The 20,762-nt window shown below is 33.6% G+C and overlaps 1 protein-coding gene across 4 annotated transcripts in view; it reads left to right on the top strand.

The window, feature by feature from the left end:
- The window catches only part of LOC150092429 (uncharacterized), a 366,960-nt gene that overhangs the window by 33,018 nt on the left and 313,180 nt on the right, over positions 1–20,762 (top strand). For all 4 annotated transcript variants that reach the window (XM_090415095.1, XM_090415093.1, XM_090415094.1 and 1 more), the window contains exon 2: positions 15,830–16,002. In XM_090415095.1, the coding sequence (XP_090271221.1) occupies positions 15,888–16,002 (115 nt within the window). In that variant the 5' untranslated portion in view covers positions 15,830–15,887. The remainder of the gene's footprint in view (positions 1–15,829; positions 16,003–20,762) is intronic.

Here is a 20,762-nt window from a genome sequence, read left to right as displayed (position 1 = left end):
CGTCACCACTCAAGGAGTTGGTAGGTCATTCCCCCCTCCTATATAAAGAACACACAACACTTTATAAACAAAATTAAAAACATAACACTCGGAAAAGATGATCTATTAGTCAGTTTTGACATTTCTGCCCTTTTCACAAATGTCCCAATCAGTGACACAATTCTTCTCCTACAGAACAAATTTCCGCCCAACATTACGGCCCTCTTTGTCCACATACTACGCTCCGGTTACTTCATGTGGCAAAATAAATTTTACTTACAAAAAGAAGGTATGGCCATGGGCTCACCACTATCTCCCCCAATTGCTAACTTTTATTATTATTATTTGACACTTCCAGGGAGTCCTAAGACTCATCGAAGGAGGGCACCTACTCTACAACTCTTCGTCTCCACCACTCAACTTTATCCACAAACCGCCTTATCTACACCAACACCATCACCACTATTATTTTCACAGACAATCACAAACTTATATGGAAGCCTTTGAGCAAAGTGCTCTTGATTCTTTCACTCTAAAATCTACAGTGTGGCTTAGGTACGTTGACGATGTTTTCTTTATCTGGCCACATAGACGACAAACATTACACATTCCTTAGCCACCTGAACAAACAAAATGAAGGCATAAAATTCACTATCGAAATTGAAAATCAGAACTCACTTCTGTTCCTGGATACGCTAGTCACACGTCTTCCCTCAAGCAATCATCCTTCATGGTCTACCACAAACTGATACATACTGGCCGATACATACATGCTAAATCATACCATCACCCTTCACAAAAATATGGAGTCATTAACACCCTTAAAAACAGAGCTACAACAATTTGCTTTAATCAGCAAGCTCTTAAACAAAAATTAAAAATTATTAGCGACACATTTATAAATAATGGCTTCAACAAAAATACTATTAATAAAGTCCTTCATAAAACTTCATCAAAAAAGAATTTAGATTACAGTAAAACCATAGCCATCCCATACATTAAAGGGTTATCGGAAAAAATCAACAGAATCCTACACCATTATAATCTAAATGCCATCTTTAAACCACCTACAAAATTAACATATTCAACTCCAAGGATCCACTCCTCCCATTGGCACATCCTGGAGTTTACTGTGCCTGTAACTTACCTTATATTGGTAAAACTGGATGTACAGTCCCTATAAGGAAAAAAGAACACAAAAGACAAAGTTTTTTTACCTTGTATATGTTATGTTAAAAATACCAAGCAATTTTATAAGCTAGTTTTTAATCCTTTTTCCCAAGTAAGCAAACAGACAAGTCAAGTTTGCGGCTGCACGTAGTGCAACTCGTGGTAAGCCCTGATCACTTTCCTTAGAATTTTCCCCTAATGCAAAGCACATTTCCCTGCAGAGATGTATGATGCTATGCATTAATAATGGTCACTACCCAGACTGGTTTCGACCTTTATTCAGGTTACGTCAGTGGGAGTCGGACCTAAAAAAAATACCAAGGGTGAAGCAATACAGAGCTTATAAATTTTACCTAAACAAGTTGCCATAAGGTGCTTTGACCTAATTAAATAAAAATCTCAGGATGAGAGTAAGATGTAGAAGGTTTTTTACCTTGGGTATATATTATGTTAAAGATACCAAGCAATTTTATAAGCTAGATTTTTAATCCTTTTTCCCAAGTAAGCAAACAGACAAGTAAGCCAAGTTTGCAGCTGCACGTGGTGCAACTCGTGGTAAAGGTGGAGTAAGCTCTGACCACTTTCCTTACAATTTTCCCCTAATTGCAAGGAAATGTACTTTGCATTAGGGAAAAATTCTAAGGAAAGTGATCACAACTTACTCCACCTTTACCACGAGTTGCCTAGTGTTGCACTACATGCAGCTGCAAACTTGACTGACTTGTCTGTTTGCTTACTTGGGAAAAAGGATTAAAAACCTAGCTTATAAAATTGCTTGGTATCTTTAACATAACACAAAAGACAGATTAAATGTAACAATTTTGGTGAAGCAGGCTGCTCAGACCATGCTCTCAACTTACACCAAATTGATTGGAAATGTACCCCTCTCTACACCATACAAAAACCTGGTATGAAAGATAATTTAAAGAAGCCTGAGAAATTCTGATTAACAACCCTACAACTGACATCTAGTGAACTCTAACATCTAGTGAAAATTTTGATGTCTTTTCATTTAATATGAAGTAATCTAATATTGATTTCCATCCTCTTGCTGCCCAAGTATATTTATGTATGTCTTTATGTTTATAGAAGGAATTCATTATTTTTAGGTTATTATAAACTACAAAGTCAATCAATTTTTTACCATTTCTGTTTAGAGTGTGTTCTCCATGTATTCCTATATTATTATTAATTTTCGTGTTTCCAATTCTTGCATTTATGTCTCCTGCTAAAATTACGTAATCATTTTTATTTATTTTATTATATGTTTTGTAGCTGATCAACAATAATGGCAGCATGAAAATTCCAAAAATCTGGATGGCATATATTCAGTCTACTTATAGACTGGATATGTGCCATTCACATATGTGAATAATAACTGAATAAAGTATGCTGGGTACTAAGTACCCAGCATACTTTATGACCTTAAGCAACCTTCAGCTAGTATTGGAAACCATTCCATACCAACTGGTTGAAATTTATGTATAATCATGTTTTTAATATATATATATATATATATATATATATATATATATATATATATATAAACATGTTGCTCTCCATCCCCATGTAATTATGTAACCAATAGATAATAATAGTACTCTAGCATTGATGTAGTAAAGGTTTTTTTTTTCCACCAGAGGTCAGGCCAACAATTGTTGTAACGGTTGGTCAGTAACTTTAGCAAACCATGTTGATTGTTGTCCAGTTTGTTTCTCTGTATATAGTGTATATGCTCCAGAAGATGATCTTGATATAAAGATCGAAACATCGAGTGTTGATTTTGGTTTATATTAAACTAAAGTTTTACTCAAACACAGTAGTTATCTCCATAATTTTCCAAAATGTATTCTGATCACTGTATTAACCTAAAAGAAAGGCAAATGGAATAAAAATTTCCATCAAGGTATTAAACTTTCTCCTACCATGAACTTAAACACTTCCTTTTGCTGATGATCAAATAGTAATTACAAATTTTGAAGATAACTTACAGAAATATTGTAAATTGAAATGAAATAGCCAAAGATTATGGAATGATAATGTCAACAGAAAAATCAAGATGGCCTTTAATGGAACAAATGAAATTAGATAATAGTTTTAGTGAGTTGGATTTTAGAACAGGTGAATTAATTTAACTATCTAGGATGTATGATTACATATGAAAATGAAAAAGATATAAACCTAAAAATTTGCAAGATATTTAAAATTAACTGTGTAACTCTATATTTAAACCTAACCTAGTTCAAAAACAAACCAGACTAAAAGTATACAATACATTAGCCCTACCGGTCCTATTGTATGGAAGTGAAATCGGACAATAAGACAAAGATTAATAACAGCTGAAATGAAGTTTATGAAAAAACTGTCAAGTATACTCTATTTGATCACATAAGAAATAAAGAAAGTATATAAGAATTAAACCATGAATCAGCAATAGAAAAAATTTTAAAAATTATAAACATAAATGGATGGAACATGTTGAAAGAATGAAAACAGAAAGATTACCAAAACAAGCCTTAAATTACAAACCATTAGGAAAAATAAAACCAGGATGTCCTCTGAAGAGATTCAATGATGATTTCTAAGGCCAGAACAGGCCACTCTGGGTCTTGAAATCCTTGAAAAGCATGAACTACATACAAATAAGCGAACAAAAAAACTGTAAATATTTCAGATACATATTCCAATTGAAAGTTGAATTATTGGTGAAAGTTTAGCTGCTCTTTCCCATAATTTTAGATTTTTAAGCCATTAAGATTAGATTAATTGCAAACAGCTTCATAACATTCTCTGAAGTCTCAAATTCGAAAGGACTTGAGGAATTTTTGTGTTGTTCCTTGGGATCCTGTGGATAATAGAAACTTAAGTGTTTTGCAAGACCAGATTTGTTATCTTGGAGAAAACTGTTGTAATCCATGTTCTGACCATCAGATATCTACAATGCAACCATTCTGGACAAAACAGGAAAGATCATAGGAACAAGGAATCTAGTGCATTCCTGCGTGAGCCAAGTGAGGAAGTTTGTATTTAGTGGGAGACAAGGAGGAAATCTTATTGGCTTGTAGGGTGTCAGGATTTCAGATTTTTAAAAGTGTTAGAGATTTGTTCATAAATGCCTTTTTTATATAAATAATGGGAATTCTCTTGGTACAGAGCTTTTGGAGAATATTATCCAAGATGTGTAATTTGGATAAAAAAATACTGTTTTTATGTATATATTGTTATTCTAAAAGAATTACTGGGATCTCAGTTCCCATGTGTTGTTAATAGTATCATGTGGCTGGCTGAATTGTAGCATAACCTTCATTTCTTTCTAGCTTCATATAGTGGTGTGTTCTCTTGGTGTGTATTCACTCTAATGTGACAAACGTGTTGTCATTTAATCACATCTGTGAATTACGTTGGTATTAATTAAAAATAGAAAGATTAGTGGAATTAACAGGCGGGTGCCTAATCCTTAATAATTTAGTGGGGTGTATTAGTAATTTTATATTAAAATTGTTTACTTATAATTAATATAGTGCAGTCAGATGACAAAAGAAAAAAATTGCAGTGAGGAGTTTGAAGTTTTACTGCACTGGTAGATGCAACAAAATTCTGTTGCAGAGCATGCAAACTTTTTGCCTAGAACAATTCAACAGTGATTTTATCATTCTGTTTGAAAAATTAGAACAAAAGTGGTGGAAGAGTAGGACAAAGATCAGTAGGTCTCCTACATAAATTGAGAAAATTTGATAGGTTTGAAAGTAGTACATTCAGAGTTCTGATTATTAGGCATTTCATATGCTGCTAAATAACGTGCTGTATAAAAGTAATCCCAAACACAAGTTTAATGATAATCACGATTTTTTATTTAATGCATGTTAGTACCATTTTATGGGCTGGAAGTTGAGGGGAGAAAATAAACTGAAGATTGGATTTGATGTCTTGCATGTATTCTTTATGAAATACACTTGAAGGCCATTCCAAAGGACAGCAGCAGAAAGTTGGTTTGGAGTTGAAACACAGAGATGCTTAGCTGTGCTGCCTATGTTTTATGATTTAAAGGAGAATAGAGAATTATTGATGCTAATCCAGATGAACAGTGACCACAGAAATAGGAAATATACAACTGAATGTTTGCATGAAAGGATAGGCAGCAAATTAAAGAAATATTGATCAGCTTAATTTGTCTTAATTTGAACTCCAGAGTCAAGTAGTTTTAAGATACTCTTAGGGGTACCTCTAAATGTGAGAAGACTTTTATTCCAGAAAATATAGTGATTATTTTGACCTTTATTAAAATGTCAAGATGAGATGAGACAGTTTTTTCTATGTACAAATATCATGCAAGTTTAAAATCCCTTGGAAGCTTCAGCAACTTCCAGGAGATTTAACTTCTATATCTGTACATAGAAAAAACTAATTTCATCTCAGCTGACACGTAGAAAGCAGTGAGACAACAAATAGCCACACGTTTGAAACTATAGTTGATATGCAAACATTCACTATGTCTACGGTGGATTGATCCTACTTTCTAGTGTTAATAAGTTGAATTAAAAACCTTAAGTATTGTTGTAAAAGTTAATGAAGCTAGCAACTTACATTTATGAAAACATTAGGTGGACTGAAGAACACTGGTATAATAGTTTTAACATTTGTGACATTATGTATGTTTCCATGGCAACAACAGGTTCTGCTTGCGCATATGTAAGATGGCCAGGTATGTTCCTACTGTCAATAGCATAGTTGTTGTTAGGAAATGTGTAATATTTAAAAATGTGAAGCTCAAGACCCTCTACAGTTCTGACAATGCTCTTTGGTTGGAAAGATCTGGGTGTGAATCTTGTCAGAATGGGAAGGACCTTAATCAGGGTAGATGCTTTTCAATTGCCAGTTTTGCATTTTCTCCAATTTTTGTATATTTGGAGTTTTCAGTTAACATTCAAAAGGTTTTTGGTCCCAGTTCTTTTTAATGCTTTACTATACATGTATATATATTATTTTTACTATACATGTATTTTGGTGATTACATGGTATTTCAACAAGATAGGTTTATATCTTATAGGAATTTGAAGATATTGTTATTAACATTAAAGCATTCAATAAGACTGCTCATTTCTTGACATGTTTTCTGCCCATCTGAATTTATATAAACTTGATGCTTGTTATGAGTTAACTCATAACTAACATCTGGATGGAAGGTCCAACTGATACTTCAAATTGTTAGATTTTTTTTTTTGCCCATAATGTATATAATTTTTAATATATATGTGTGTGGTGATGGTGGGGGAAGTAATTTGTATTTGTGAAATTTGAATGATCATTTATGAATACTTTCCTTGCACAATGATGGGTTTCATTTCAGTTCAATTCATATTATTTGTCTTTTCCATTGACTCTTGCTAATTTGGAGGTCCTGGTTTGCAATTTAACTAATTTAAGTTACTTTCACAAATCTTTTGTTTATGGTTTTCATATGTTACCATCATTGTGAAGACTAATGCAAATCAGCATTATAATAAAGCCTGTTGTGTTTTGATTTGTTTGACGACATAACTATCACAATGAAGATGAATATTGAAATCATACAAAATGTTATAAACAAATGACATCATGGGTATTTAAAATTTTCTTCATGTAATGTTTTTATCTCTTTATAAGATAATTTATTTAGTAAAACTTATGTTGCTCCCACCCGTGAAAGATTATTTGCAAACCTGTTACATTTTATGCCATGGGTTGGCTAAGAATTGTTTGTCAGGATGTATTAGGTGTGCGGTGCTCATCCACCAGATAGCAATAACACAGATATACAATATTTTTGCATTTAATCTTGCTAAAGACTTCCCTAATTGTTTCTAGACTTTGCGTGATTCCCAAATGTAAACAGTATACTAATGCTTCATGAAGAGGACACTTTTTGACACATAAACATTGCATCTCATTCGCGTCAGTAGCCTGGGTATGTGTTCAAAATGCATACACCTTTTGAGAAGATGTACAGATGGTTCAGCGGGTCAAATTCTTAGGATTCTAGTAGTTTTTAACCACTTAGAAGGCGAGGCATGGTGAGCTCTGAGATAATAGCACCTAAAGGTTATTTTATCAACCAATCCAGTTGAACATTGTCATTTGTCATGAGTTGCTGTTTTTGTTTTCTGAGTTTCATGTGAAGTGTGAACTGACATGCTAAGCAAGTTTTTGGTTTTCATATGTTAAAAATAAAAGTTTTTAATATATACTTTTCGATAAATTTATAACTTTTTTTTTTTTGCCCATATTTACAATGGGGAAACAGTGTTGTAGTCAAAGGAGGTATGCCTCGTCTCCTCTTTCAAATTTTACTCCTTGGAGTAATTCAAATATACCAACCAAATATAGCATTCTCCTTCGTCATTGTTTTCTAATATATGGTACCTTAAAATGAACACGTTGTCCTCTACTCTGTGCAGATTTGGTTACAGTTAATTGTTAAAATATTCAAAGTTATCCTACAATTAACTGCATTAGATCAGTTAAGATGAGCATTGATATACTATACACTATTAAAACTTTCATACATTGATTAAAAATGCAACTATACGGTCAAACTGTCATGAATTTTGTAGCGCAGGTTGCATAAGCCACGTCAGCACACCCAACTGAAATAGGCATGTGACACTACTGATATATCATCATCAATTTCCTGATATGTACATGTGTGTTCAGGTTACTATCACAGCACTACATGATTAAGTTTACATTATTATCAATCTCCTGTTGACAGTTTTCTTCCAAATCAAATCTACTACTTGTGAGCACTCCGATATTGTCATATCTAATATTTTGTGCTTCTGATTAATCCACCTAGATGTTGATCTTCCTCTGGTTTATTTTCTGCCATCTTGGCACCAAATACCTGTTTTGCTAACCTTTCTTCACCCATTCTATTTAAGTGACTATATCTTCTTAGATTAGCTCTGCTGACACATTCTTGAATGCTAATAATGCCAAGTTCCTTTCTAATATCTTCATATATATTTTTTAATAATTTATTTTGTATGTAATCCAGAAACCCTGCTTTAGAGACCAAGCATGAAACTTTCCCAAGTACCCTAACCATTTGGCTAATCAGGTTTCTGGCCTGGTTGGCCAAACTCATATAGAGCTGACCCAATACAGTCAACCTTAAACACTAATAAATCTATGTTAAAAATTTTTACTTATGAAATTTTTTTTTGAAAAAAAAATAAACAATTAGCTTCTTGACAGACAATCATTTTGTAGAATCTTCTTTTGTTACTTAATGATTTTTTTTGGTATAGAGCTTAAAGTAGTGCTGAAAAGCATATGGGAAGTGAAGAACCAAAAAATAAAGCATGAAGGATAAAAAAGTTAGATAATAGAATGACATGAATATGAATCCACAAATATCAGATAGAATAAAAACTAAAATGAAAGAAACCTATAATATATATGACTAACCAGCAAATAGACTAAATAGATTGTAGAAGATATGCATGAAAGATACTATGTATAAACTCATACATTGCTGTCCCTTCACAGCAATTTGTTTTTTCTACATTATACTGGCTAAATACCATCATCATAATGTAGAAAAAACAAATTGCTGTGAAGTGACAGCAATGTATGAGTTTATACATAGTATCTTTCATGCATATCTTCTACAGTCTATTTAGTCTATTTGCTGGTTAGCCATATATATGTATGTTATGGGTAGGGCTTGATCTCCTCATCTGAAGAGCGAAAATTTTTAGTTGACAGTTAAACAGTCACTTGTTTTTACCATTAGAGAGTGCTCGGTAGTATTACAAGTTAACTGCAAAACAGCAACCTAATATATATTAAATAGATGGTAGCTTATTTCTTAACCTATAATGGCATATGCAGAATTTTTGTTGTTAGTAGATATTAAACTTGGAAAATTGAAAAAGAAGTAATTAGTTCCCCAAAATATTTCATTATATTGATTCTAATATAAATGCTTTGACTTGCCATGTCATATGACATTACTGGCTCTGTCAATCTAACATTGTTTTGGAGCTAATCAGAATACAGAACTACATGAATGTAGTTAATGTGGAGACCTAAGGGTTTTGAGTTTTATGATACTGAAAGTTTTAATGTTTATTATAATGGCAGAGAAGATATATATAGGCTTACATGTTGGTTACTCATAACTTATTTTTCAGGAAATAATGTATACTAAAGTATTAATTATAACAACTTCATGAGACAAATGATAAGTGACTGGGTTTAATAGGTTGTCGTAATATGAATAGCTAAACTGACTAGTTGCACTATATATGCTTGTGGCTTCTTCTGGCTTAATACTTTCCTTTCCTATATTTCAGCAATGTTACATTGCCATCATCAGAGATTACAAAAACAATGATATGTGTGCAAACAAGACAAAAACTGGTTATCTTTCTGAGCAATAAATACAAAAATGTTATATTCAGGCAATAACAATCAAGGAAAAGGAGTAGCTATAGTATTCAACACTAAATATGAGACTAATCTTGAATGGCAGGCAGTCTCAAGTAGAGGGATGTGGGCAATTATCAGAATGGCAAACTGGACAATGAGACTTATTTGTGCCTATGGTCCCACAGAAGGTTCTAATAAGGTAGAAGTGGAGGAATTTTTTCGATTAGACCTTAAAGAAAGCAACTGACACAATGAAAAAGAAAAAAAGTCCTTGTTTGGAATCTAAATAGCAGAGTAGGAAATGATTGTCCGAATACAAAAATATTTTGAGAAACTTTGCAGAAAAGAGCAAAGCTAATAATAATGGCAAATGCCTGTTGGATTTCTGCTCAAGACATGGACTGGTTATTACTAACACATGTTCCAACATAAAAGTGCACAAAAATTCACATGGAGAGAGGCAAGGAATAAGAAAAGTCTCATTGACTATGTTATTGTTGATAGTGATGTTTTCTCACTGGTGCAGAGCACTAGAATGTACAGAGGATTTGAAATTGGAAGCGATCACCATTTAGTCTCGAGCAGGATAAAATTGAATTTCATAATGAAAAGAAGAATATGTAAGAAAGTTTTAAAGAGAATAAAAGTTGAGCAACTGTCAAATGCGAACTGTAGACTAAAACATACAAACATTATTCAAGAAAAAATGAGTTTGAGAACAGGAACCAAACCTTTGGAGTTTCAGTGGCAAAATTTGAAGAAAACATCGATTCAGTCAGAGAGGCATGTGGTGAGGTTGTCTGCAAGGATAGAAAAATCAGAACTCCATGGTGGACAAAGGAAGTTAAAGAGCAGCAAAAGAAAAGAAGAAAGCATATCATTCGGGCAAATAAGTCGGCTTGTGCTCTTCAAGAATATAGAGACAATTGTGAGAAAGCAAAACACTGTGTAAAACTAACTGAACAAAATTCATGGGAAGACTTGGGCAAGAATGTAGAAAATAAATACCAGGAAGGGGTGGCAAAATATTCTGGAGGTTGTTGAAAAAGGTCAGAAATGGAGGAAAGAGTGCTGTAAAAGGAATTAGAGATGATAAAGGTGACATGAAAACTGGAGAAAAAGATATCTTTAATGTATGGAGTAATTACTTTGAAAAATTGTAAAATGAAACAGTGACAGCACAGTGGTAAAAAAACACTCAACAAGCATGCAGTCAGGAATACATATCCATACTTGAAGTAGAAAAAGCCTGAAATGTGGAAAGGCAGCTGGAAGATGATATTCGAACCAGAAATTATTATGTGACACCTCCAGGGAGTCCAAAGACTCACCGAGGGAGGACTTACTCAACAACTCTGTCTCTACCACTCAATCCACCAGCTACAACAAACCGGAATAACACCAACACCATCTACTGCTCTCCACCACTAGTACTTTCATAGACAATCGCAAACATCTATGCCCACGGCAGGATTTGAACTCGCAGCCTTTTGACTGGAGAGCAGATATGCTAGGTTGGCAAATGCTCAAATATGAAGGTATAAAAGTCTTACAGTGGCTGCACTGTATATAGTTCAGAAGACCTGACAGGGGATGAATTCCAGATGTTCAGAATAGGGCTCTTATAGTATCCATATATGTAAAAAGGGAAATAAACAATGTAAGAATTGCAGAGGTATTTCTCTACTGAGTGTTCCAGTAAGATTTACGCAAGTATACTTGAGAAACAGTTGAGAAGGATTGTGGAAGGGAAGCTTGGTGAAGAACAAGCTGGATTCAGGCCAAAAAGAGTCTGTCAGGACAAGTAGTTAAGAAATCGTGTGAATATAACAAAGATCTGTATTTGTTTTGTAGATCTGCAAAAGGCATATATAACAAGGTTTCAAGAGAAAAGCTATTCAAAATGCTAGTTGTATGGTGTCAATGCAGCATTATATCAAGCAATACTTAGTCTTTGAGTTGTAAGTTGGTAGTTAGAATTGATGGAAGTACAGGAAGATGGTGCAATGTTAAATCTGGTGTCAGACAAAGATGTACATTATCTCATCTGTTATTCATTATCTATCATCATCATCATCATGCGTATTATCAAGGATTTAGGCCTAGCATGGCCTGTTCCGGCCTTAGAAGTCATCGTTTAAGAGGACGTCCTGGTTTTCTTTTTCCTAATGGCTTGTACTTTAAGGCTTGTTTTGGTAATCTTTCTGTTTTCATTCTTTGAACGTGTTCCATCCATTTATGTTTATATTTTTTAATTTTTTCTATTACTGGTTCTTGGTTTAATTCTTTCATAATATCTTCGTTTCTTTTGTGATCAAATAGGGTATACTTTGCAGTTTTTCTCATAAACTTCATTTCTGCTGTTGTTAATCTTTGTTTGTCTTTTTGTTTTATTGTCCAGATTTCGCTTCCATACATTAAGACCGGTAGGGCTAATGTATTGTATGCTTTTAGCCTGGTTTGTTTTTGAACTAGGTTTGGTTTAAATATAGAGTTAATTATACCTGTTATTTTTAAATATTTTGCAATTTTTACGTTTATATCTTTTTCATTTTCATATGTGATCATACATCCTAGGTAGTTAAATGAATTCACCTGTTCTAAGATCTTGTTATCTATTACTATTTTAGTTCTTGCTGGATCTTGTCCTTTAAAGGCAATAGTTTTTGATTTTTCCGTTGATATTATCATACCATAATCTTTGGATATCTCATTTAGATTTAAAATAGCTTTCTGTAAGTTATCTTCAGAATTTGTAATTATTATTTGGTCGTTGGCAAAGAGGAGAGTGTTAAGTTAACCGTAGGAGAAAGTTTAATTCCTTGATGTAAATTTTTATTCCATTTTATTATTTCATTTATGTAGATATTAAGAAGAGTTGCTGAGAGGGGACATCCCTGTCAGACCCCTTGGTTTATCTCTCTTGTATATGATAGCTCGTGATTTAATCTTATTTGTATTTGATTATTTTCATATATACTTGTGATAGCTTTTAGGATATTATTTGATATTTGTCTTTCTTTTAAGATGTTAAATAATGTTCTTTTAACTTTGTCAAATGCTTTTTCAAAGTCAATAAATGCAATATGTGTTTCTAAATTATATTCTCTTCTTTTCTCTATTAATTTTAGGCAAAAGGCTGGGTCTATACATGATCGTCCTTTTCTAAATCCATTCTGTACTTCTAGAATAAAGTTTTCGGAATATTTCATTAGTTTGTTATTTTAGATATAAGATTATGCTCTATTCATTATCTATATGGATCGATTTATGAAGGAAAGTAATATTAAACCTGATATCAAAATTGGAGGTGTTAATCTGAGCTTTTTACGTAGATGTTATACTTTTAAATAAATCCAGTGTAATTATAAGATTCCCTAGGTTACAGGATTTCGATATTTTTTGGAATTTTGTGGGATTGTATGGTGTGGTATGGCATGTGAGAGTTTCATTGCAGTTTGGGCTTGATATGTTCCATATTGAAATGTATCTCTACAGAGTTTTGTAAGCACTGTATGTTAATTCCTTAACTACATGCTTTGGAAATTTATAACTTTTGCCAAAAATGCATTGCAATTTAATTTGCACAATATTTATAACACATTCTTTGTGCGATGTAATTTATTAGTATGCTGGCAATAAATTTGTTCACATTTGGCTGTATTGATGAAAATTTTTTTCATATAGAGTTAATAATGTAGTTTGTCCTTAGCTTTTGGGCAACAGTGTATCCTTCCAATTGTGCTTAGAACTAGTACCCCACAATTAACATTCATCTTGTGTTTATACAAGCTGTCATATTCATGGTCTCAACTGGCCAAGTGCATCTTGCATGATTTGATGCATTGTGAAAGGGAGGAACTCTTGCTAAACCAAAATTTGTCAAACATCATTGAATTCAAATAATTAACAAAATTAGATAGAACATGTAAACCAAATGGTCAATACTTGATATCCAAATAAATTAATAAAATATAAACCAAATGGAAGGAGTAGGCCAGGTAGACCTCCAGAGGCTATTAGATTAAAAATGAGACTGGAACTGTTCATAAGGTTTATGTCAGTGTTTATTGTTATGACAGTTCATCTACCTAACAGCATGGAAGCAAGCCTTTATCCAGCCTGTACCCCCCCCCCCCCCAAAAAAAAATGTCAACCATCAGACTATTTGTTCTATTAGCTTTCATTTCATTACTCTTGAAAGTTATAGGCATCAGGATCACCAGTATGGATTCTTCTCATTCTATAGTAAACTTTGCTAACCCTATCCACCTCTGGACACAGACTTCATATTCAAGGCATTGGATTGCATCTGGCATTGAGAACTCCTTCCCTTTATGATTGAATTTCCCATTTCCTCTTGTCATCTTATTTTATGCACAGGTACTCATTCTGAGACATAACTGCCTACAAAGGACACTTCTCGAAGGAACTGTTGAGGGAAAGAGAAGGAGAGGAAGACAAAGACTGGAATGGATGAAAAATATAGCCTATCTCTCATATGAGGAATGCAGCAGAGAGGCACAGAATAGGACATGATGGAGACACATGGTAGTCAATCTCCTGGAGGGAGAAGACACCTGACAGGACTCCAGGGGTTATTAACCCCTGGAGTCCTTTTTTCTAACTTAAAGATAATTTTCCTGTTTTCTTACTTTAAGATAAATTTGAAGTTAGAAAAGTTCATAATTTTGTTTAATATTGCAATGATAGTACTTTCCATTCCTCTTCATTCAAAAAACTAATACTCAAATGACTGAAGCTTCAAGATCTCTAACGAGGAAATCAGTTTTAGACTGATTTCCTTATTCTTTAGTGGTGGGGTGAAAGCAAGTGAGAATTTCGGTCTGTTAAATGAATGAAGGATCTTTGTCTAGAATAAAGATCCTTCATTCAGTTACCTTTTTGATAATGTTCCAATACCCTTTCAAGATCAATTTTCCTTGCTTGCACTGACTTACATAAAGTTTATCCTAGAATAAACATATTACATCATAGCCTCCTTGGGAAAAACAACTTATTTTTCATTTAAAGCACTGATTCTCTCTTGCTCAACTCCTAACACTATAAATCTTTAAATTCCTGTCAACTTTGGAATATTTTTGACATTTGTGATAGTGCACCCAAAACCTCTCCAAGGATTCATGATTTTATATAGGAGGAGGAGGAGGTCATCCTGTTAGGCAAATCCTCTCATACATGTACATCTTTCTTTGGAACCACCTTTCCCATACTGTTTTTCCCCATGAGTACTATTTCCAGTTCTTTAAGAAACATGTTAATACATTTCTTCTCTCAAAGTTGCATTCACTGTATTAACTGTGAATGCTTTTAGTAGTTCTTGCTACATTAATTACTTTAATACTAATAATTTTCTCTTGTGGATACCGTGCATTCAATTTCAGTATGGAATCGCAGATACTTGTTAAAAAATACCATTTTTTTTTGCATTTCACAGTTAATTTGCAAGGATGAAGGATTTCCTTTTCTCTTGGAATGACTGATGTAACAACATATTCTTCTAAGAGGAAAGTTTTTATAAGGACTCCAGTGAATGACCTATGGATGCAGCAGGTGTTTTTTTTTTCTCTCTCTCCTAGAAACTGGACTTCCAGAATTGACAAACCACCTAGGTGGCATCATAATTAAGTTTATATCCTTCATAGCCTTTATTTTTATTTTTTGCATTCTTAAGAGTTAAAGAAATCTATTTGAACAAAACCTGAACTCTTGATATACTTTAATTGCTGACCATTATAATTTAAAATGAACTCTTAAAAGTAATGGTTATTTGGTAGAACATGGGCCATCCATATTCTTGGGATTTATAAACCATCATTATTGTTCAAGTTAGGGTGGTTGATAAGAACTTCATCTTTGAAATTTGTTCACATTGTTCCACTTATAAGAGTTCCTAGACTTTTCCTAACAAATTGTTGAATGTCTAATCAGACCATTTTAATTCTGATGACATTAAAAACTTAAGTTCTAACTTAATTCAGTAAAAATGCAATGATTTTGTTTAATCAATTGTTCTATGGTTCACTTGAATCATTTTGCAGACGACTTCGGAACCTATTCTACTTGAAGCTTACCTCTAGATGTACTTTCTTCCATAACCCTTCTTGCTTGAATATAATAAGGTTGGCCTACTTTCACATTGAATATAATACTTTAAGTGATTTACATTGTTCATTAATAATTCCATTTAATAGAAAAATTAACTTTTTATTTATTATTTGTGAAATTGTCTTTTGTTACTTTATAGGGAGCGGACCGTTCCCTGGGTGCAGTGCTCACATACTCAATGACTTCTTCTGGTCAGCATGTCTACAGTCTCGGGGCTAACATCAAAGGGGGAGAAAGGAAAGTCGAAGTATGTTCAGTTGGATATAAATAGTTTATATAAAGGAAAAAGTCTCGAGAACCCGAAAGCTACCGGTGAGTTAAGTTATACAGACTGATTCGTGCTGTTATTGCCAATGGGCTCCTTAAGAAAGTTTGCTTTTATTTAATATTTTAGTGTTTTACCAGCAAATCCTTTTTGTGAAGGTGAAATTATTAACCATTCTTAAAATTCTAATGTAGTTGCTTGCATTTTATTAAAAACATTTAATTTCATTTGGTTGAGTTGACATAATTGTTAGTATTAAATCTGTTTTTTAGTTTTAAAAGTACACTATTTCCTGGCTGTAATGCTCATGTATTCTAGGGATTTGGGGATATAATTTCTTGCTGCTAATTGAAATGCCATATTTCAAATGAAAATGAATTATGATTTGCAAGTATGTTAATTTGATGTTTATCATTCTGTAACATTTTATGAATTTGCATCTCTTACAAAATTTTTTAATTGTTACGTAGGGATTTTAACGAACAAGATATCTTAACTTGATCCTGAAGTGATGTGCTAAGAAATTTTTTTATGATTGAAGTTGTAGGCTTAACTCATGAGTTGCTAGCAGATGTGATGTGCTGTTACAATTTTTCTTTTTTGATGGGAGTACATTCTTGAAAGAATTAAAAGCAGATTAAGATTTCACCAATAATGGTCAGTCTAAAATAAAAGTTACCCTAAACAAATAGCAGACAAAATAATCAAGCTATTAGATCACTCCAGAAGGGGTAGTAATTCTTTTGGCTGAAGGAGTCTTAAAGGATGTTAAGACTAGCTTTAGCTTCCTTTGGCTGTTCTCAAAAATGTTTTCAAGTTTACCTATTATCACTATTTGAGCATACAGGATATGCTGCCATTTTCAACTTTCATATGGGCAGTCTTGTAGGTATTTAGTGAAATGGAGGAAGAATACAAGAATTAGTTATAAACCAGTATGTACAAAGTGGATTAGCAGACTTTATGCTTCCTCACCTTCTCGTGGTGCACCCTGTTAGGTATCTACTTGGATACAGAACGAACGAGGATGGGCTGTCAATTTGGGATTTAGCCGACCAAATTGTATTCTTATTGGTTAAACCAAAATAAAAAATGATGGTACAACATGACAAAAGTTCATGCTGGCTGGGGCATCGTCCGGTTAAACTAGGCCCCTGTTGTTTTCGCCAGGAAACCAGGACGAACAGCAAAAAGTCAGCTACTGGAACAAATCTGAAACCCCCCCCCCCCCCCCCCACAACTCAACATCACCAGAGTTAAAGATCGGTACTATCAACATAAGAAGCCTGAATGGCAAAGAAATGGAGCTAGCTGAAGAATTAGATAAGTATCAGATCGATATAATAGGGGTGACTGAAACAAAAAAGACAAACTGGTGAGATCTTTTTGAGCAATAAATACAAAATGTTATATTCAGGCAATGACAATCAAGGAAAAGGAGTAGCCATAGTATTCAACACAAAATACAAGGCTAATCTTGAATGGCAGCCAGTCTCAAGTAGAGTGATGTGGGCAAATATCAGAATGGGGAACTGAACAATGAGACTTATTTGTGCCTATGGTCTCACAGAAGGCTCTACTAAGGTAGAAGTGGAGGAATTTTTTGAGGTTCTAGAGAAAGCTACTGACACAATGAAAAAGGAAAAGTTGGTTCTTGTTGGAGATCTAAATAGCAGAGTAGGAAATGATTGTGTGAGACATACAAAAATATTTTGGGAAAATTGGAGAAAAGAGCAAAGCTAATAATAATGGCAAATGCCTGTTGGATTTCTGCTCAGGACATGGACTGGTTATTACTAACGGCATGTTCCAACATAAAAATGTGCACAAATTCACATGGAGAGAAGAGGCAACAAATAAGAAAAGTCTCATTGACTACGTTATTGTTGATAGTGATAGAGGATTTGAAATTGGAAGTGATCACTATTTAGTCTTGAGCAGGATAAAATTGAATTTCATATCGAAAAGAATGACATGTAAGAAAGTTTTAAAGTGAATAAAAGTTGAGCAGCTCTCAGATGTGAACTGTAGACTAAAATACACAAAGATTATTGAAGGAAAAATGAAAGAGTTTGAGAACAGGAACCAAACCTTGGAGATTAAATGGCAAACCTTGAAGAAAACCCTGATTGATTCTGCTAGAGAGGCATGTGGTGAAGTTGTCTGCAAGGATAGAAAAATTAGAACTCCATGGTGGACACAGGAAGTTAAAGAGGCAGTGAAGGAAAAGAAGAAAGCATATCAAACGTTCCTGGCAAATAAGTCAGCTTGTGCTCTTAGAGAATACAGAGACAAATGTAAGAAAGCTAAACAGTGTGTAAAACTAGCTAAACAAAAGTCATGGGAGGACTTTGGCAAGAACATAGAAAATAAATATCAAGAAGTAAAATAAAGTAAATAAAAAAAAAATAAAATAAAGGTGACATGAAAACAGTAGAAAAAGATATCCTTGAAGTATGGAGTAATTACTTTGAAAATTTGCTAAATGAAACAAGCAGTGATGACAGCACAGTGATAAAAAAAAAAAAAACAACACTGACCAGGCATGCAGTCAGGAATACATATCCATACTTGAAGTAGAAAAAGTCATCAAAGGCTTGAAATGTGGAAAGGCAGCAGGAATAGATGATATTAGACCAGAAATGCTCAAGTATGAAGGTATAAAAGTTTCACAGTGGCTACACTGCATAGTTCAGAGGACCTGAACAGAAGGACGAATTCCAGATGATTGGAGTAGAGCTCTCATAGTACCCATATATAAAAAGGAAAATAAAACTGAATGTAGAATTACAGAGGTATTTCCCTACTGAGTGTTCCTGGCAATATATATGCAAGTATACTTGAGAAACAGTTGAGAAGGATTATGGAAGGGTGACGAACAAGCTGGATTCAGGCCATATAGAGGCTGTCAGGATCAGATTTTCACTTTACAACAAATAGTTGAGAAATCATAGGAATATAACAAAGATCTTTATTTAAGTTTTGTCGATTTGGAAAAGGCATATGACACGGTGCCAAGAGAGAAGCTATTCAATACGCTACAGTTATATGGTATCAATGGGGCATTATATCAAGCAATACTTAGTCTTTATTTGAGTTGTAAGTCAGCAGTTAGAATTGAAGGATGTACAGGAAGATGGCTTAATGTGAAATCTCGTGTGAGACAAGGATGCACATTATCCCTTCTGTTATTCATTATCTATATGGATCATATTATAAGGAAAGTGGTATTAAACATGATATCAAAATTGGAGATGTTAATGTCAGCTCTTTGCTTTATGCGGATGATGTTATACTTATGAATAAATCCACTACAAGTCTGTAAGATTCTCTGACTAAATTGAATAACTGTTGTAATAGATATGGTATGAAGGTCAGCAATACAAATACAATGAAAATAGGCAGAATCATTGAAAATTTCAACTGTGTTGTGAATGGGGAACCTGTGGAACAAGTAAACATTTCAGCTACTTAGGCACGATTTTTAGTGAAGATGGTAAATTAAATAAAGAAATAGACAACAGAATCAGCAAAGCTGGTATGGTGGGAAGTCAGTTTCATATGGAATAAGAGAGAAATTAGTCGGAACACTAAATTAACTGTATACAAGACAGTGTTCAAACCAGTTTTAACTTATGGATCTGAGAGCTGGGTCAGAAGTAAAACACTTGACCAAAGACTAGAGACCGCAGATATGAGAGTCCTCAGAAAGATTAGAGCCGCGAACAGATGGCATCAATGGCAATATCGTATTAAAAACGAGGATATTAGGAAAGAACCTGACATTGTCGGCATCCAGGAGTGCGTTACCAGAGCTAATCTCGGGTAGTATGGTCACTTAAACAGAATGGGCGAAGAAAGATTAGCAAAACAGGTGTTCTCTGCCAGGTTTGCAGCAAAACGACCCAGAGGAAGACCAAGATATAGGTGGATTGATACGGTACAAAGTGCCTTAGAAGATAGAAATATAAGATCTGATAATGTTGGAGTCTTGACAAGTAACAGACTGATTTGGAGGAAAATTGTAGATAGGAAGTTAGTAATGATGTAATTTTTTCATGTAGTACTGTCATATCCTGTACACCCCTTGAGGGTACATGGCAGGAATTTGATGATGACTTAAAATAAAAAAAGAACTGACCTGATCTGTTCAGAGCAGAGTCAGAATATTTGATATTCTATTCTCATTTAGATTATTTTTATATTATTCTTAAATGCTTGTTACTGTTAGGCCGAATTTTGAATTGAAATACAGTTTTTACTTTTGCTTTAATAAACTGTTAAACCTCTTTAACATTTATAACTAGCAGATAAATCTAAATGATCATATTAGACAATGATCAGAGATAAAACCGCACAACTTGAAATACGGAGAACCTAATTTGGTTTTTGATATTTGGGTGTTGTCAAAAGTATGACAAAGTTTTTTCTTGATTTATTTTGTGAGAAATAAGATGGGATTGATTGTTAATTTTATTGCTAGCAAAATTCAAAGTTTACGGAATCTCACTGAAGAATGATTGAATGATTTGAGCTCAGACTTTTAGGAATGCAGAAACTGTTCTGAAGTTCTGATTTTGCATGTTGCAAGGTTGTAAAATGAGAAGATTCCTACTAGCAGAATGTGAATTTTATTTGTAGTCATCTGGAGAAAGTGATTAATATAGAGTAAGAAAAGCTTTTTTGAAAGGGCAAGCCTTGTTATTTGTATAGTTAAAGAATAAAAATCTATCCACCATCACACATAATGCACATCCAGACAGAAAGCTGACAACTCATTTCCAGAAGTTAGATACTGTATAATGGA

The sequence above is a fragment of the Typopeltis vanoorti genome, chromosome 26 (genome assembly GCF_054136105.1).
Source record: "Typopeltis vanoorti isolate ZY-2024b chromosome 26, IOZ_Tvanoo_1.0, whole genome shotgun sequence".
NCBI lineage: Eukaryota > Metazoa > Arthropoda > Arachnida > Uropygi > Thelyphonidae > Typopeltis > Typopeltis vanoorti.
The sequence above is the reverse complement of the archived record's forward strand: the minus strand, read 5'-3'. Positions and strand labels throughout refer to the sequence as shown.